General features: G+C 37.6%; 1 protein-coding gene and 1 pseudogene across 1 annotated transcript in view; both read left to right on the top strand.

Moving 5' to 3' along the window:
• Positions 1-16173, top strand: part of CORIN (corin, serine peptidase) — a 248162-nt gene that overhangs the window by 84143 nt on the left and 147846 nt on the right. Inside the window, exon 5 of the mRNA XM_059383438.1 lies at positions 13816-13997. Within this exon, the coding sequence (XP_059239421.1) occupies positions 13816-13997 (182 nt within the window). The remainder of the gene's footprint in view (positions 1-13815; positions 13998-16173) is intronic.
• On the top strand, positions 5225-5755 carry LOC132008227 (small ribosomal subunit protein eS4, X isoform-like; annotated as a pseudogene).

The raw sequence follows: 16173 nt of genomic DNA, 5'->3' as shown, positions 1-16173 counted from the left end.
CCCCCAGCAGCCCTCAATTTGTTTTGTCAGATTAAGAGTCACTTATGGTTTGTCTCCTTCCCAATTCCATCTTGTTTCATTGATTCTTCTCCTACCCACTTAAGCCCCCATGTTGCATCACCACTTCCTCATATCAGGGAGATCATATGATAGTTGACATCAACAAATGGCAGACCCTGAGATCATGACCTGAGCAGAAGGCAGCGGCTTAACCCAGTGAGCCACCCAGGTGCCCGGCAGTGGGTTTTTTATATATGGTCTTTATTATGCTGAGGTATGAACACTTTGTTCACAGTTGAATTTTAGATGTTGAATATTGTTCAATGCTTTTCCACATCTATTGAGATGATCATATGATTTTTTTTGTTTTGTTGATACAATATATAACATTGATTGACTTACAAATCAACTGAAAAATCTTTGTATCCCTAGAAAAAATTCCATTTGAACAAGGTAAATTGTCCTTCTAATGTATTATTGAATGTGGTTTCCTAATACTTCAGTTGAAGATCTTTATATACATGTTCATCAGCAATATTGGCGTGCACTTTTGGGTTTTTGGTTGGTTGTTTTTCTTGTTGTTGTTGTTGTTGTTTTGTTTTTTTTTGTTTTGTTTTTTTGTATAGTGTCTTTGATTTTTGCTTCTAAGATTTTGATAATAAATCAGGGTTGGAATTCTGCTATGTTGCTAACTTCCATTCAATTTATGTTCATCTTTTAAGCTTTTGCTTTTGTTAAAATCTTGATAGCCAAATAAAAGTTCTAGGCCCATTTTTGTTCCAGTCCCTAGGGAAGAAGAAAAAATGCTAAAAGAAACAAATGATATTAAAAATTGCCTTTTGGAAGGCACAATTTGCTCACGTTTCATAAATGCCCTAGGCTTCCTCTTAGAAGCAGCAGAGTTTCCTGGGGGAAAAGTGAGCCCATACTCCAATCCCCATTATTTAAAGTTACAGTAAAAATTCCTTGTCATTTCAAATATACAGATGATATGGCTTTCCTATTCTGACTCCTTCACATTACTAAAGATGGCCATATTACTGATATGACCTCTAGGTGAATAATCAAGATGGTTATCAAAATTATTACTGCAATGATTAAAAAATATTTGCTATACTAGAATTCTAAAAAATTCTAAAATCATCTAAAAAACATCTAAAACATTCTAAAATCATCCAGTTTATACTCACAGTTTCTACTACTGCACAGCATTGTATTCCCATGACATTTCTGAATTAAATTTTACTGACAGTGTTTTAATAAGAGAGTAAAATTTATCTGCTTCTAATGTAATTTTGGAGGGCTTACTGTGTTCTTAAATGTGTTATTTTATAAGACAGCATGGGCCAATCTCTTGCATAAATGCAAGCCTGAAATCATCTTAAAAGCTAATTGGAAAATATAGTTTGCTTTAAAACAATTTTTTGAAATAATCATTCATTATACCAAGTCAGCATAGGCTTATTTTATTATCTTTTCTTAAGTGAAGAATAATTATATACTGCTAATTTATTTTACTAAAGATTTTATCTGTGTCCCAAGAACTCTGTTGTGTCACATTTGGGAATGAATGGAAACATTACAGAATTAACATTTTTTTTCAGAATTATAATTTTAAAAATTTATATCAGTCAGTAGTCAAATAAATAAAGAAAAGCTTTATTGCTTTTACCAAATAAATATTCTGAAAGCCATTTGCCACCTCCTTCTCTGAGTTTATCAATGAACTAGGAAGCAGCAGGCTTTTTCAGCCAAACTAGTGTTGACTACATGGCTATTGAGATAATCAATTGTATGACTGTTTCCTTTTCAATGTCAGTTAATCTAGTCTATTCTGCAATACTAATCTAGTGGTTAACCTAGTCTGCTTTTGGCATTATTCATAAAATATTAAATGATAAGTAACTTCATTTTATGAGCCAAAATAGCACCAAGTGTGGGTAAGATATAGTCAGATGGCTCATATTACTTTTATTTTACAAAGGCATAAAGCTAGAGGAGGTATATAGCTCAGTGGTAGAGCATTTGACTGCAAAGACATAAAGCTAGAGAGCCAGGTCATGACAGCTCAGCTCTTTCTGACAATGCCCTGTCCCATCACTGACAGTGTCTCAAGCACACACATTTCATCAAGATCACTGGAGTCATTTGTTTACTTTTCTCCTCAATAATTCATTGGTATTATGTGGATGTGACTAGAATGTAGATTTAATATTTCTGGTTCAATTCATTTGAAGATCCATATGTAAGGCATCATTTCATGCCATACAAAAAATCAAAACAGCTGCAAAAATAATTTAACAATTGCAAGTTTCTTCTGTGATTTGTTAATCCTCTATCTCACGGGCCCTGGTAGTATGCCCAGTATTCATGAGAATCAGGACTGTGTTGATTACAAGTTGTGTGGAATTTTATATTCCCTTTCAGTGGTGGCTGTGTGGTTTTACATTATTCACACTCATCTTAATTCAAGCTGTGTTTATCTGTTGGTATTTCCTTGTTTTTCTATTTTAAGGGTGACCCCCTACTATTGGCATCTAAACAAGACACTTAATCTGTAGAGTTTTTATCCATTACAATTTTACTGACATTTTCCTCTTCCATGAGAATTATTTCAAGATTGAATAGCACATGTAAAATTTGTTGACCTAATCGGGGAGGAAATCACAGGAGCAGGGCCAGCAAGAGCTCTTGTATAATCCATAGAAGTTGAGAGCTGGGTAGTGATGGTTCTGCTCCCAACTTTGCTGACAGCTTTATTCCAAGCAGGCCACTGAATTAGCCCCTGCATGTGATCCCTTTATTTTGTCAACAAATATTTGCTGACTGTTCATACTAGGTATAAGGCCACAAACAAAATGAGATCCTTGACCTCATAGAACTTTTATTACATTGAAGGGAAACAAGCAAATAAATAGGTAACAAATAAAAAATTAAAATAAATAAGTAGTAGTATATCAGGCAGTGATGAGTGCAATGGAAAAAAATGTAGCAAGGAGTTGGAGAGCATTGAGAGAATGGGGGTGTGATGGCAAGAGGCGCAGTTCTCAGCAAAGTGCTGTTCAGCGAAACTTCACCGAGATCTGTGAGGATATAAGAATCCAGGAGATGAGGGAGACCTGGACATCTGTTGGTGTTTCCAATTTATTTATGCCTTTAGCAAGCATTTATTGGCACCTACAATGTGCCAGGTGCATAGTTTGATGCTGGGGATGGAGAGGTGAATAAAATAAAGTTCTGCCTTCAAGGAACTCAGCATAACAGGAAATGAGACATGAAAATAATTAAATTATTGTACAGTGTGATAAGTTTCAAATTGTGGGAGTAGCAGAGACATAGAGGAAGAACTCTTTCCGTGTGGCATTATTAGAGAAGTCTACTCCCAGGGAGGAGGTAACAGCGAATTGATTTTAGAGGATGAATAGAAGTTTGCCCTGTAGAGAAGGTGGAATAGGAAGGCATCTCAGGTAGAGTAACATACCAGATCTAGTGTATATTAGGGGAACGGCAACTAGTTTAATTTTACTAGGATATGAAATGGGGAGAGAAAAAACATATTTTGGAAATTTTAGGAAGTAAAAATAGCAGCACCTAGTGATTAATTGCATATGAATGCTGATGTTGAGTGTGAGGCAAAGGTTTTGGGGCATGGGATTTGGGAAGATAGTATTACCACCAAGAAGATCATGTATATCAAAGGAGGAGTGGGGGCCGTGGTGGTGGTAGGGACAGGGGTTGAATTAATATTGACGTCATGTCTTTATCTGGTTCAAGAAGTGCAGGACAATACTATTCCTTTCAGAGGAGTTAAGAACATTTTTTTCTTCTGTAAGAGATGACATGAGTTATACTTTCATCAAGTGGTTTGCTAGTAGACTGGCTCCCTGAAAAAAACCAAACTGCTGACTTCTGCATGGGTTGCCTGCATTTCCCTATGAGAATCTGTAGCTCCCACCAGCCTTCTCCGTAGGGCTTTCTCGAAGTTCCAATAACTGCTCTTTGCCTTGTTCCTTAACATTGGGTGCTAACAGAACCTGTCTCAGCATAGTACACTACTCCTTGCTGTTTTTCTAAATCCTGCCAGCACCTTTGTTAAGTGGTCCTTTCATTCAACACTCTGCAGGGATCTTACTTCAGCGGGTCATTTCTTTCCTGCTGGAACCATGGCTATTACATACGAAAAATAAGACAGACATAGTCCTTTGCTTTAACAGAGCTTCAGACCCCCTGAACTCCCTGATATTTCCCATTATTTCTCTTCTGATGTGGGACAATGACGTGCAAACATTCTCTTGTACACTTTTCCAACTCTATGTCTAGTGAAGCTGGAAACCAAAGAAACCTCTTTCCTACTTCTGTCATACCCCACCTAAATCACAGCTCTTATGGTCTCTTGAGGCCAACAAAATGTCCTGGCATAGGAAGTTGATACTGTTGGTCCATCAAAGAGAAAACAAGCCATCTGTTACTTTTGTGTTTTCAGCAGTGGTGATGAAGTCATGCTCCTGTGTCATTTGTGGATTTATTCCTGTGTGACCTGTGGCTCATGTTTATGAAAGTAGGCCAGCTAGGTGACACATTTTGGAACACTGGGCTGGAGTCATAGTATCCAACTATGAGATCTTTTTTTTCTTTAGGTTTTCATTTCTTCACAAGGCAAAAGGAGGAAATAGGTATCAATTAACTTGCAAGACTTTTCCAGCATTAACATTCTTCTCATGAAAAAGGTCTGCAGCTCTGGGAGCTGTCTGTGACTATGACTTTGTGAGCATTGTCCACTGAACAGCTCAGTCTAACAAAGAAAATTTAGGAATGTGTGTTTTTTTTTAAATGATTGTATGAGTTTTGTTAATGAATACATCTAACTCCATAGTATATTTCTGACCAAGTGATATATCAAAGAAAAATGTATTAGTTACTTACTATTGCTTAACAAATTACCACAAATTTCATAGCTTATAATAGTGCACATCTAGCTCTTCCTGTGTTTAGCAGAGCCACAGTTCATGGTCCCATGAAGCCTCCAAAGCATGTAGCATTCCAAAGCATAGGTTGCTGGATAAACTGAGTGGGTGTGTTTGCCCCTCGTCCATCAACTGGTCCCCATAAGCTGAAAGGATGTCTCCCTCTCATCATTTCCTTAGGGAACAGACCTAAGTATGCCCTAGCAGGAGATGAAGTAAAGAAGATCTGTATACAGCATTTATACAGCCCATACTGATATATAACCTATCCTGCTGGTGTTTTTGGAAGTCATCAGCATTGACAAGACTGGGAAGAATTTCCATTTGATCTATGACACCAAGGGTTGCTTTGCTATTCATAGGATTACACCTGAGGAGGCCAAGTATAAATTGTGTAAAGTGAGAAAGATCTTTGCAGGTTGTGAGGGAAGGAAAACCTCATCTGGTGACCTGTGATGCTTGCATCACTTATCAAGGTGAATGACACCATTTAGACTGATTTGGAAAGATTACTAATTTCATCAAGTTTGACACTGTTAATCTGTTAGACCAATAGTGCTAACCTGCGAAAAATTGCTGTGATCACCAACAGAGAGAGACACCCTGGTTCTTTTGACATAGTTCTTGTGGATGATGCCAAAAGCAACAGCTTTGCTCCTCAGCTCTCCGACATTTTTGTTTTCAACAAAGGCAGCAAACCATAGATTTCTCTTCCCTGTGGAAATAGTATCTGCCTCACCATTTCTGAAGAGAGAGACAAGAGACTAGTGGCCAAACAGAACAGTAGATAAAGGGTCTATAGGTGACATGATTGAAAGTCTTTATACTTAATTAAAGATAATACAACATGATTAAATAAATAAACAAACAAACAAACAAATAAATGACACCATACACATCTATTATCCCATAGTTTCTGTGGATCTTCAATCTGGGAATGACTTGTGTGGTTTCTTTGCTTTAGGGTCTGTCATATAGGTATAATCAAGGTATTAGCCAGGGTGGGGGTCTTATCTGAATCGTGTTGGAAGAATATTAGTTCCTCAAGAGTTGTTGGATTAAGGGTCTATTTCTAGCTGGCTGTTGGCCAGAGGCTACTCTTAAGCCCTTGCTGTCATGTGGGTCCCATAATATGGCAACTTGGTTCATCAAATCCAATAAGGGAGAGAGTCTGCTAGCAATAGAGAAATCATAATTTTATGTCCCCTAATGACAGATGTGACATCCCATTACCTTGTATTGGTTGCAAGCAAGTCTCTAGGCTGATTGATATTCAAGGGGAAGGTGAGGCTTACACCGAGCCTGAATATTAGGAGGCGGTGGTCATTGAGACCATCTTAGAGTCTGCCTGCCACAGAGATTCTTTTTTACTTTTTTTAATGGTAAAAGAATTTTAAATCCTAAGCTCTTCTAGTATAATGTTTAGTTTATGTGCCAAAAATAAAAAGTGATAACTAAATGCAATGTGAGATACTGAATGGAGATCTTGGGAATATTTGAATTACTCGTTCAGTAATTTTAACGTTATCTCTTTATCAGAACCTTTTTATAAATTTGGGGAGAAATGGGAAGATGTTGGTCAAAGGGCACAGTAAGACAAAAAAACCTGTAATTTTTTTGGTAAATAAAGCAAACAATTTTAGTAGATAAATTCACTGAAAATTATATAGTTATACACAATGGAATATTACCCAGCCACCAAAAAGAACGAAATCTTGCTATTTGCAATGATGTGGATGATGTTGAGCGAGAGGGTACTAGGCTAAGTGAAATCAGTCAGTCAGTGAAAGAAAAATACTATATGATTTCTTTCACTCATATGTGGAATTTAAGAAACAAAACAGATGAACATGGGGGAGGGAAGGAAAATTAAAATACAATAAAAATCAGAGAGGGAGTCAAACTATAAGAGACTCTTAACTCTAGGGAAAAAACTGGGTTGCTAGAGGGGAGGTGGGTGGGAGATGAGGTAATGAGTGATGGGCAATAAAGACGGCACTTGATGGAATGAGCCTCAGGTGTTACATGCAACTGATGAATCACGAAATTATACCCTGAAACTAATAATACAGTATATGTTAACTAAATTGAATTTAAATAAGAATTTTTTAAAAGTCACATAGGTAAAATCTACCACTTTTTTTGGTTGGTTATTTTAGAATGTCCTTTCTGGTGAAAATACCATAAAAGCTTAACTATCACTATATACTAGAATTATTTATATATCTATTTATATGTATTTGTTTCAACAAATACAGAGATGATGTTACAGTACTCTACTTGAACTTCTATCGAAATGTGTTAGGAACTTCTAACACCAAATGCACTTCACACGTCAATTTAAAATAATCACCAGTTCTAAAATAGTATTCTGATAGCCGAATCCAACTCTTTACTTGTGCAGAGCGCTGTTTTCAGATGTCAGTCAGCTTGCTGCTTGGATATAGACACTCATGTTCCAAAATAGTGTGGTCTGTCTCACCACACTGTTCCATGTGATGAAAAGCCAAATACTTCAACCCCTCATAGGCAGTTGGACTTCATGCAAAGCAAGAACAAATGGCTCCTCGTTTTGCTCACTGTTTGAAAGGGCTGCTCGTTATAAATACTCTATCACTATTTCACATGTCCTGGTCCAACAATTTGAAGCTTATGGGTCTCGGTTGGTTACACCTCTTATGAGAGCTATTTGGAAACACTCTAGTAGACATTTTTCTTAGGTCCTATTTTTAGAATGGAAGGCCTAATGGTATTTTAATGTCTCTATATATTCCCAGAACAAATCTCAAGAAAAATGTCTGTTACCTTTTGAAATTTAGCAAAGCTGGTAGGATTATCACAGCTCCTCTGAGAAGTACTGTGTTAAAGAATGAATCTTGATTTACGAAATGTTACTGGTTAAAGAACCAAGGGAAATCAGCTCTTTAAAACCCCTCACTTTTCAAATGAGGAAAGTGTAAGTCTTGGTTTGAGTGAACTGTTGGCCCAAGATTAGACAGTGAGGAGTATGGGAGTTTTAGAATGGTAGACTTGTGTTTTCCTGCAGAAGATGTCTGTGGTAAGAGTCAATGACAGTTTCTGAGATAAGATTCAGGTTTAAAACATGAAAATTGTTTACTGGACCCTTGTGTGAAACTTTATTACTCTTACAGAAGATTCTGAGAAAAGATGTAAATGTATGAACCCAAAAATATATGGGTTCATAAGTGAGGAAAGGTCCAGAAACCTCTTGGGAGAATTGGGCTTTGTGTGTAGACAGCTTCTCAAGGATCTTCCCCTGCACCCCCACCCCCACCGCTGCTGACTATGTTAGATGAATGTTTCCCCTGTAATGGCACTTGGCATTCCATCAATTAGAGACTCCTTTGCTCCAGCAAATAATCTTCTAATGATGCAAAAACCTTTGGGAGGGTTAAGTGTTCATCTGTGATTATGAATTACTCTATGTTATTTTCATCCTTCTTTTTCTTTGGCAACCTGATTGGGATCTGATCACTTGGGGAATGTAGTTTTGATTATAGGAAGGGAAGAAAATGTTTATGAGCTAGGAACACTCTGGTGGAGATGGCCATCTAAGTGGGGTTGCTGGAGTGGGGTTGACGGGGATGGTGTCAGAAACTGGAACCCAGGTCAGGGACTAGAAGGCAAAGGAAGAATGCTGAAAATAAATCCAGATTGCTTGTAGCTTTACTCTGGGCTGTCTCACACAAAGAAAAAAAAAGAGAGAGAGAGAGAAATGATTTTACCTTTCTTGGTGTTCCTTAGGCCATTTGGCAAATACTGATTCATTGCTGGTTAACTAGGAGTTTGTGGAATGAAGGGAGAACCCAACCTTTTGTATACAGTTGGTCCACTCAGAAAGTGCATGCAAGCATGCCTTGTTTAATTGCACTTTGCCTTATTGTGCTTCACACGTGTTGCATTTTTTATAAATTGGAGGTCCGTGGCAACCCTGTGTCGAGCAAGTCTATGGGTGCCATGTTGCCAACAGTCTTTGCTCCCTTCACATCTTTGTGTCACATTTTGGTAATTCTTGCAGTATTTCAAACCTTATCATTAGTATTATATTTGCTTTGATGATCTGCAATTAGTGATCTTTGATGTGCTGTGAACCACACGCATATAAGAGGGTGAACTTAGTAAGTGCTGTGCATTCCCCTGGCCATTCTCCCTCCTTTCAGTCCCCTCAATTCCCTGAGATACAACAATGTAAAATTAGGCCAATTAATAACCCTGTAATGACCTCTAAGTATTCTAGTGAAAGGAAGAGTTGCATGTTTCTCACTTTAAATCAAAAACTAGAAATGAGTGGGTTAAGCCTCTGCCTTTGGCTCAGGTCATGATCTCAGGGTCCTGGTATTGAGCCCTGCATCAGGCTCTCTGTTCGGCAGGGAGCCTGCTTCCTCCTCTTTTTGCCTACTTGTGATCTCTGTCTCTCAAATAAATAAATAAAATCTAAAAAAAAAAAAAAAACTAGAAATGATTAAGCTTAGTAAGGAAGGTGTGTCAAAAGCCAAGAAAGGCCAAATCTAGGCCTCTTGTGCCAAACCCCCAGATTGTGAATGCAAAGAAAAAGTTCCAAGGAAATTAAAAGTGCTACTCCAGCGAACACATGCATGATAAGAGAGCAGAACAGCCTTGTTGATATGGCGACAGTTTGAGAGGTCTGGACAGAAGATCAAACCAGCCACAACATTGCCTTAACCCAAAGCCTACTCCTAAAGCTTAAAGCAGGACCCTAATTCTCTTCAATTCTGTGAAGACAGGGAAGTGAAAAAGCTGCCAAAGAAAAGTTTAAAGCTATCAGAGGTTGGCTCATGGGGTTTAAGAAAAGAAGCCTTCTCTAGAACATAAAAGTATGGGCAAAGCAGCCAGTGCTGATGGAGAAGCTGCAGCAAGTGCCTCCAGAAGATCCAGCTAAATAATTAATCAAGGTGGTCACACTGAACACCAGGTTTTCAGTGTGGATAAAACAGCTTCCTCTTGGAAGAAGATGCTATCAGGGGCTTTCAAAAGCTAGAGAGAAGTCAATGCCTGGCTTCAGAGCTTCAAAGGACAGGCTGACCCTCCTGTTAGGGGCTAATGCAGCTGGTGACTTTGAGTTGAAGCCACAGTTCATATGCCTTTCCAGAATCTCTAGGGCCCTTAAGAATTATGCCAAATCTATTCTGCTTGTACTCTATAAATGGAACAACAAAGCCTTGATAATAGCACATCTGTTTACGACCATGATTTACTGAATATTTTAAGCCAGATCTACTGCTCAGACAAAAAAGATTCCTTTCAAATATTGCTGCTCATTGACAATGCAGCTGGTCACCCAAGAGATGGAGATGGACAATGAGATTAACGTGGTTTATGTGCCTGCTGACACAACACCTATTCTTTAGCCCATGGATCAAGGAGTCATCCCAACTTTCAAGTCTTACTTTTAAGAAATGCGTTTCCTAAGGTGATAGTTGTCATAGGTGGTGATTCCTTTGATGGATCTGGGAAAAACAAATTGAAAACCTTCTGGACAGGATTAACCATTGAAATGCCTTAAGAACATTGGTGATTCATGGGATGAGATCAAAATATTAACATTATCAGAATTTTGAAAGAAGTGGGTTCCAAACCTCACAGAAGACTTTGAGGGGTTCCAGACTTCAGTGGAGGAAGTAACAGCAGGTGTGGTAGAAATCACAGGAGAACTAGAATGTGAAATGGAGATTGAAGACATGACTGAATTGCCACAATCTCATGATTCAACTTGAACAGATTAGGAACTGCTTCTCAAGGATCAACAAAGAAAGTGGTTTCTTGAGATGGGATCTACTCCTGTGAAGATGTGGGAAAATTATTGAAATGACAACAAAGGATTTAGAATATTACATAAACTTAGTTTAAAAGGCCACAGCAGGGTTTGAGAGGATGGCCACCAATTTGGAAAGTTGTACTGTGGGGAAGATGGTATCAAACAGCATCCCAGTTACAGAGAAGTTGCTCACGAAAGGAAGAATCAAAGGATGCGGGAAACTTCACTATTGTCTTATTTTATGCAATTGCCACAGTCACTCCAACCGTCAGCAGCTCCCGCCTTGACCAGTCAGCAGCCACCCACATCTAGGCAAGACCCTGCACCAGAAGAAAGATTATAACTCACTGAGAGCTCAGATGATGATTAGCATTTTTTAGCAGTAAAGTATTTTTTAATTCAGGTGCATACACGGTACATTGGTTTTTAAGACATGATGCTGTTGTGTATTTAATAGTCTGTAGCATAGTGTTGACCTAACTTTTATATGTGATGGGAAACCAAGAAATTAATTTGATTTGTTTTATTGTGATAGTCACAATATTCTATTGTGGTGGTCTAGAGCCAAACCTGAAAAATCTCTGATATTAAGTATCAACCTTTTTTTTTTTTTTAAGATCTTATTTATTTATTTGACAGTGAGAGACACAGTGAGAAAGGGAACACAAGCAGGGGGAATGAGAGAGGGAGAAGCAGACTACCCACTGAGCAGAGAGTCCAATATGGGGCTCGATCCCAAGATCATGGAATAATGACCTGAGCCAAAGGCAGATGCTTAATGACTGAGCCACCCAGGAGCCCCAAATATCAAGTTTTGAACAAACCTTGAGTTGTGCTTTTGGAACACACATTCCTGAAGTATGGGTTCACATGAATAAAATGTTTAACTGAGTGGATCCTGGGATCAGTCTGACTGGGTTTGAATCCTGGCTCTGACACTCACTTAAGTGATCTTGGACAAGCGTCTTATTTTTCCTGTGCTTTAATTTTTTTATTTGTATATTTGGGATGATAGTAATAGTACTTATCATTTAGGGCTTTAATGAGAAATGAGTGAGTTAATGCACTTAGAACAGAGCCTAGCAAAGTGTTGTAAAGCAATTGCCTAAAAATTCTATGATCTGATTCTTCAACCATGTCCTTCAGTTCTATTTGGGAAAATATAGTCTCTAACTTCTCTAGGATAAGATTTTTGTTTCTTGAGAGAGGGAGAGAATGAATAGAGATTGTGTTATTGGAGGTGGGGACAGAGAGAGAGAGAATCCTAAGCAGGCTTCATGTCCAGAGCTGAGACCGTGGTGGGATTCAACCATCCTGAGATCATGACCTGAGCCAAAACCAAGAGTGTGTCTCTTAACTGATGGAGCCACCCAGGTGCCCCTCTGGAATAAGATTTAAAAATGTTATTTAAGTGACACTTCCTTAGTCCTGTAACTATCTATGTATTTCTCAATGGCAGTCAGCTGTCTTCTTTACACCAAGAAACTTGTCTGGACAAGTTCATAATTTTATAGCCCAAACTGAATCTTTCAAATGCAAAACCTCTCTTTCCACATCTTCATTAACAAATTTAGTAGGTAGGTAATTATGTGGAGATCAGGATTCTACAAGATACTGAGTTTTGAGACACGTTCCTGAGAACTTGTCAAAATGTCAAAAACATTTTGTATCTGAATGTAATTATCAAGTACCTCTTTTCCATATTTGTATATAGAACAAGATCCCTCTCCCAAAATTCTTCTACAGACTCTATCAGTTCTATTTTAATTCAGTGGCTGGTGTATCCCATTAATGTTCCTGCTATCCGGAGAAGTATGAATGGGGAATCTTAATGTGCTTGCTTAATCAAGAGATTTTTTAAAGCCAGATTATTCGATCCTTATGTGAAAATAGATAATACGGAAGGGTAGGTAGAACATAAACTAAAAGTTCGAACACCAGGATTCTCTTCCTGCTTTGCCATCAAGAAGATGTATGATCTCGAGTCCATCCCAGAATCTTCCTGGGCTTGTCTCAAATGGAGGATTTGAACCAGGTATTGCTTAAGATTTGTGACAGATCCCATATTGTATGATCGTGCAACATCGTCACGACCCTACCAAGTGAAGTGTATACTTTGCCTTGACCGACAGGTATATCTTCTTTCCCAGTTTCCTTAAAACAATTTGAAATGGCTTTGCCAGATCACCAGCCAGGGCGAGAGGAGCATTCTGTGGCTACGATGTGGGAGATGGCAGCCGGGTCTGCAAGGGAAGAAGTCCCTGCCTTATACAGGGACTTGTATATGCCTTATACATTTCTACATTTACAACTAGAATTGTAACATTCTCGTCCACAAGTGTTGGGTTGCAAGGCAGAGGAATAAAGCCAAGCTCTGGGAGCATCATTACTCTTACCATTAATAGCAGTTGTTTGCTTTTTTCTATTTTGCAGAAGATAAGGAGAAATCTGGGAAGATTAATAACTGCTTAAAAATGAAGATCAATAGTTTATTACTCTAGATAAACAACTGAGTTGGCCCTTGTCTATTTTTTCTGGGGAAGCAGTGGAGTTCCAGGAGCAGCTTTCTGTCTACGTCTCAGAGACACTTTTAATTTTTCAAAGGGGAGATAAAGAAATGAAATTAACCTATTTTGTGACCTACTTCTGCTTTTCCAATTTGGAGGCCTTCCTTTCTATGTTAATTTACTGCATTTGCTATTAACTAGAGCTTTTTTTTTTCTTTTCTTTTCTTTTCTTTTTTTTCTTTTTTTTTTTTTTTTTGGTTGATGGGTTTGCTTGAGCACAGGAAATCTAAAAAGAAAATCACTTGAGATAAATATTTTTACAAGAGATAGTAAGCTGATATATTACGGAGCTAGCTTATTCCCTCTAGAATCACGGTAATAGGGTAGCTCCAATCCTTGTTTTAGGACTTAATGTAGAAATTTAAGTTGTTGGCTCTAGAAAATATAAATTAAGATAATATCATGGCACTGGTGGCTAACTTTAATTTCATTGTTATTTCAAAAAGTAGTCTGTAAGAACATTAATTTTCACTTTTTTTTCTTCTAGCCGTGGACTCCTGCCCTGTAGGTCTTTCTGTGAGGCTGCAAAAGAGGGCTGTGAATCAGTCCTAGGGATGGTGAACGCCTCCTGGCCCAGTTTCCTCACCTGCTTCCAGTTTAGAAACCAAACCGAAAGCAGCAACGTCAGCAGAATTTGCTTCTCTCCACAACAGGAAAAAGGCAAGCAATGTATGTGTCTGTGTTTCATTTCATTTAAGAAATTTTTTTTTTTTTTTTTTGTTTAAAGATTTTATTTATTTATTTGACAGAGAGAGATCACAGGTAGGTAGAGAGACTGGCAGAGAGAGAGAGAGAGCGGGAAGCAGGCTCCCCGCTGAGCAGAGAGCCCGATGTGGGACTCGATCCCAGGACCCTGAGATCATGACCTGAGCTGAAGGCAGCGGCTCAACCCACTGAGCCACCCAGGCGCCCTCATTTAAGAAATTTTTATTGAAATACACCATTCATACAAGAACGTATACATATAATACATACTTCAGTGTATTTTATGAAAGTGACCAGACCCCTGTAACCAGCACCCAGATCAAGAGATAGATCACACAAAACTTCTAAATGAATGTCCGTAGTGGCATTAATAATGGCAACCAAAAAGTGGAAACACCCTGCATATTCTTCATCTAATGTATAGATTTAAAAAAAATAGTATATTCATACAGTAGAATATTAATTGGCAGTAAAAATGTATGAAGTACTTGTACATGCTTGATACAGATGAACCTTGAAAATGTTAAGTGAAAGAAGCAAATCACCAAACGTCCAACATCTCCCTAAATCTCTCAAGCCCCCTTCCAGTCATCTTACCCCCCCAAAGAAACCTCTCTTCTGAGAGAAGCCATCCAAAGTGATATCTGTCATCTTGCCCACTTCTGAACTTCGTGTCAGTGAAATTGGGAAGGATGGACTCCCTTTGTATCTAGCTTCACTTGCGTAAGATTATGTTTGAGAGATTCCTTACGTTTTCTTCTTGTGGTTCATTCATTCTCACTGTTGCATAGTATCCTAATATATTATATACCCTAATATATTATTCTGTTTGTTATTCTATTCAATTGTTCAACTGAGTTGTTTCTAGCTATTATGAATAGTGATGTTTTGACTATTCTTGTGCATGTCTTTGATTGAACATGGTCCATATATTTATTCAGCAAAAATTTTTTTGAAGTGGTTGTCCCAATTTATCCTCCAGTCAACTGGGAGTGAAAGCTGCAGTTGCTCCAACTCCTCCCCAACACTTGCTATTGTCAGTCTTTTTCATTTTACCAATTCTGGTGATAGTATTGCTGTCTTTTGTGGTTTTAAGTTGCATTTCCATGATGAGTTTGATTAATTTTTCAAAAAAATTTAGTGATGTAAATAGCCCTTTTCATGAAGCATCTGTCCGAGTGTTTTATCCATTCTTTGGTTGGGTAGTTTGCCTTTTTGTTCTTGATTTATAGTTCTTTATATATCCTAGATATGTCAACTTCTGGGTTTATGTAGTATGAAGATCTCCCACTCTGTGGCTTGCCTTTCTTATTAGTGTCAAATTATGGAGCAGAAGGTCTTAATTTTAATGGGTCTGTATTATCAGTCTTTTATTTTGTGATTCCTTTTTGGTGTCTTGTTTAAAACATCCTTGCCTACACCAAAATGTAGAAGTTGTTTTTTTTTCCTCTTTTCTTCTTGGACCTTATTGTTTTAGCATTTACATTTACAATACCATATTCTGGAATTAATTTTTGTGTATGGTGAGAGCTATGAATTAACTTTTTTCTGTGCATATAGTTAATTGACCCACTGCCCTTTATTTATTATTATCTTTTCCCTCTGTACTATAATGTCACCTTTGTTTTTGGTCAAGTGATTGATTATATATACATGTGTTTCTAGACCCTCTATTTGGCATAGAATTAAGCTAATTCTGCTCTGTCTGGATTCCTGTAGTTTTGTAAATCTTTATATTCAGTGGTGTAAGTGCTTCAGCTTTTTACTTCTGAAAAATTGTTTGCCTATTCTTGGCCTTTCGCATTTTATGTAAATTTTCAAATCACTGTGCAGTTTCCCCAAGTGCTTTTTGTTTTGAATTGGGATTGTATTAAATCCATAGTTCAAATTAGGCAAAATTGTTTTATAACATTGAATCTTCCAACCCATCAAAATGATATACTATGGTAATCTTTACTTAAGTAGTTTAATGAGTTAGTCTTTATTTTCTCTCAGTAGTGTTTGATAATTTCAACCAGAAAGATTTTGTTCATCTTCTCTTAGATTTATTTATGTGTATCTGATATTTTTATGTCATTTGTAAATGGAATCTCTAAAAAATATTTGTTTGTATACAAATAAATCACATACTGATTTTTAT

This window comes from Mustela nigripes, chromosome 1 (assembly GCF_022355385.1).
Source record: "Mustela nigripes isolate SB6536 chromosome 1, MUSNIG.SB6536, whole genome shotgun sequence".
Taxonomy (NCBI): domain Eukaryota; kingdom Metazoa; phylum Chordata; class Mammalia; order Carnivora; family Mustelidae; genus Mustela; species Mustela nigripes.
The sequence above is the reverse complement of the archived record's forward strand: the minus strand, read 5'-3'. Positions and strand labels throughout refer to the sequence as shown.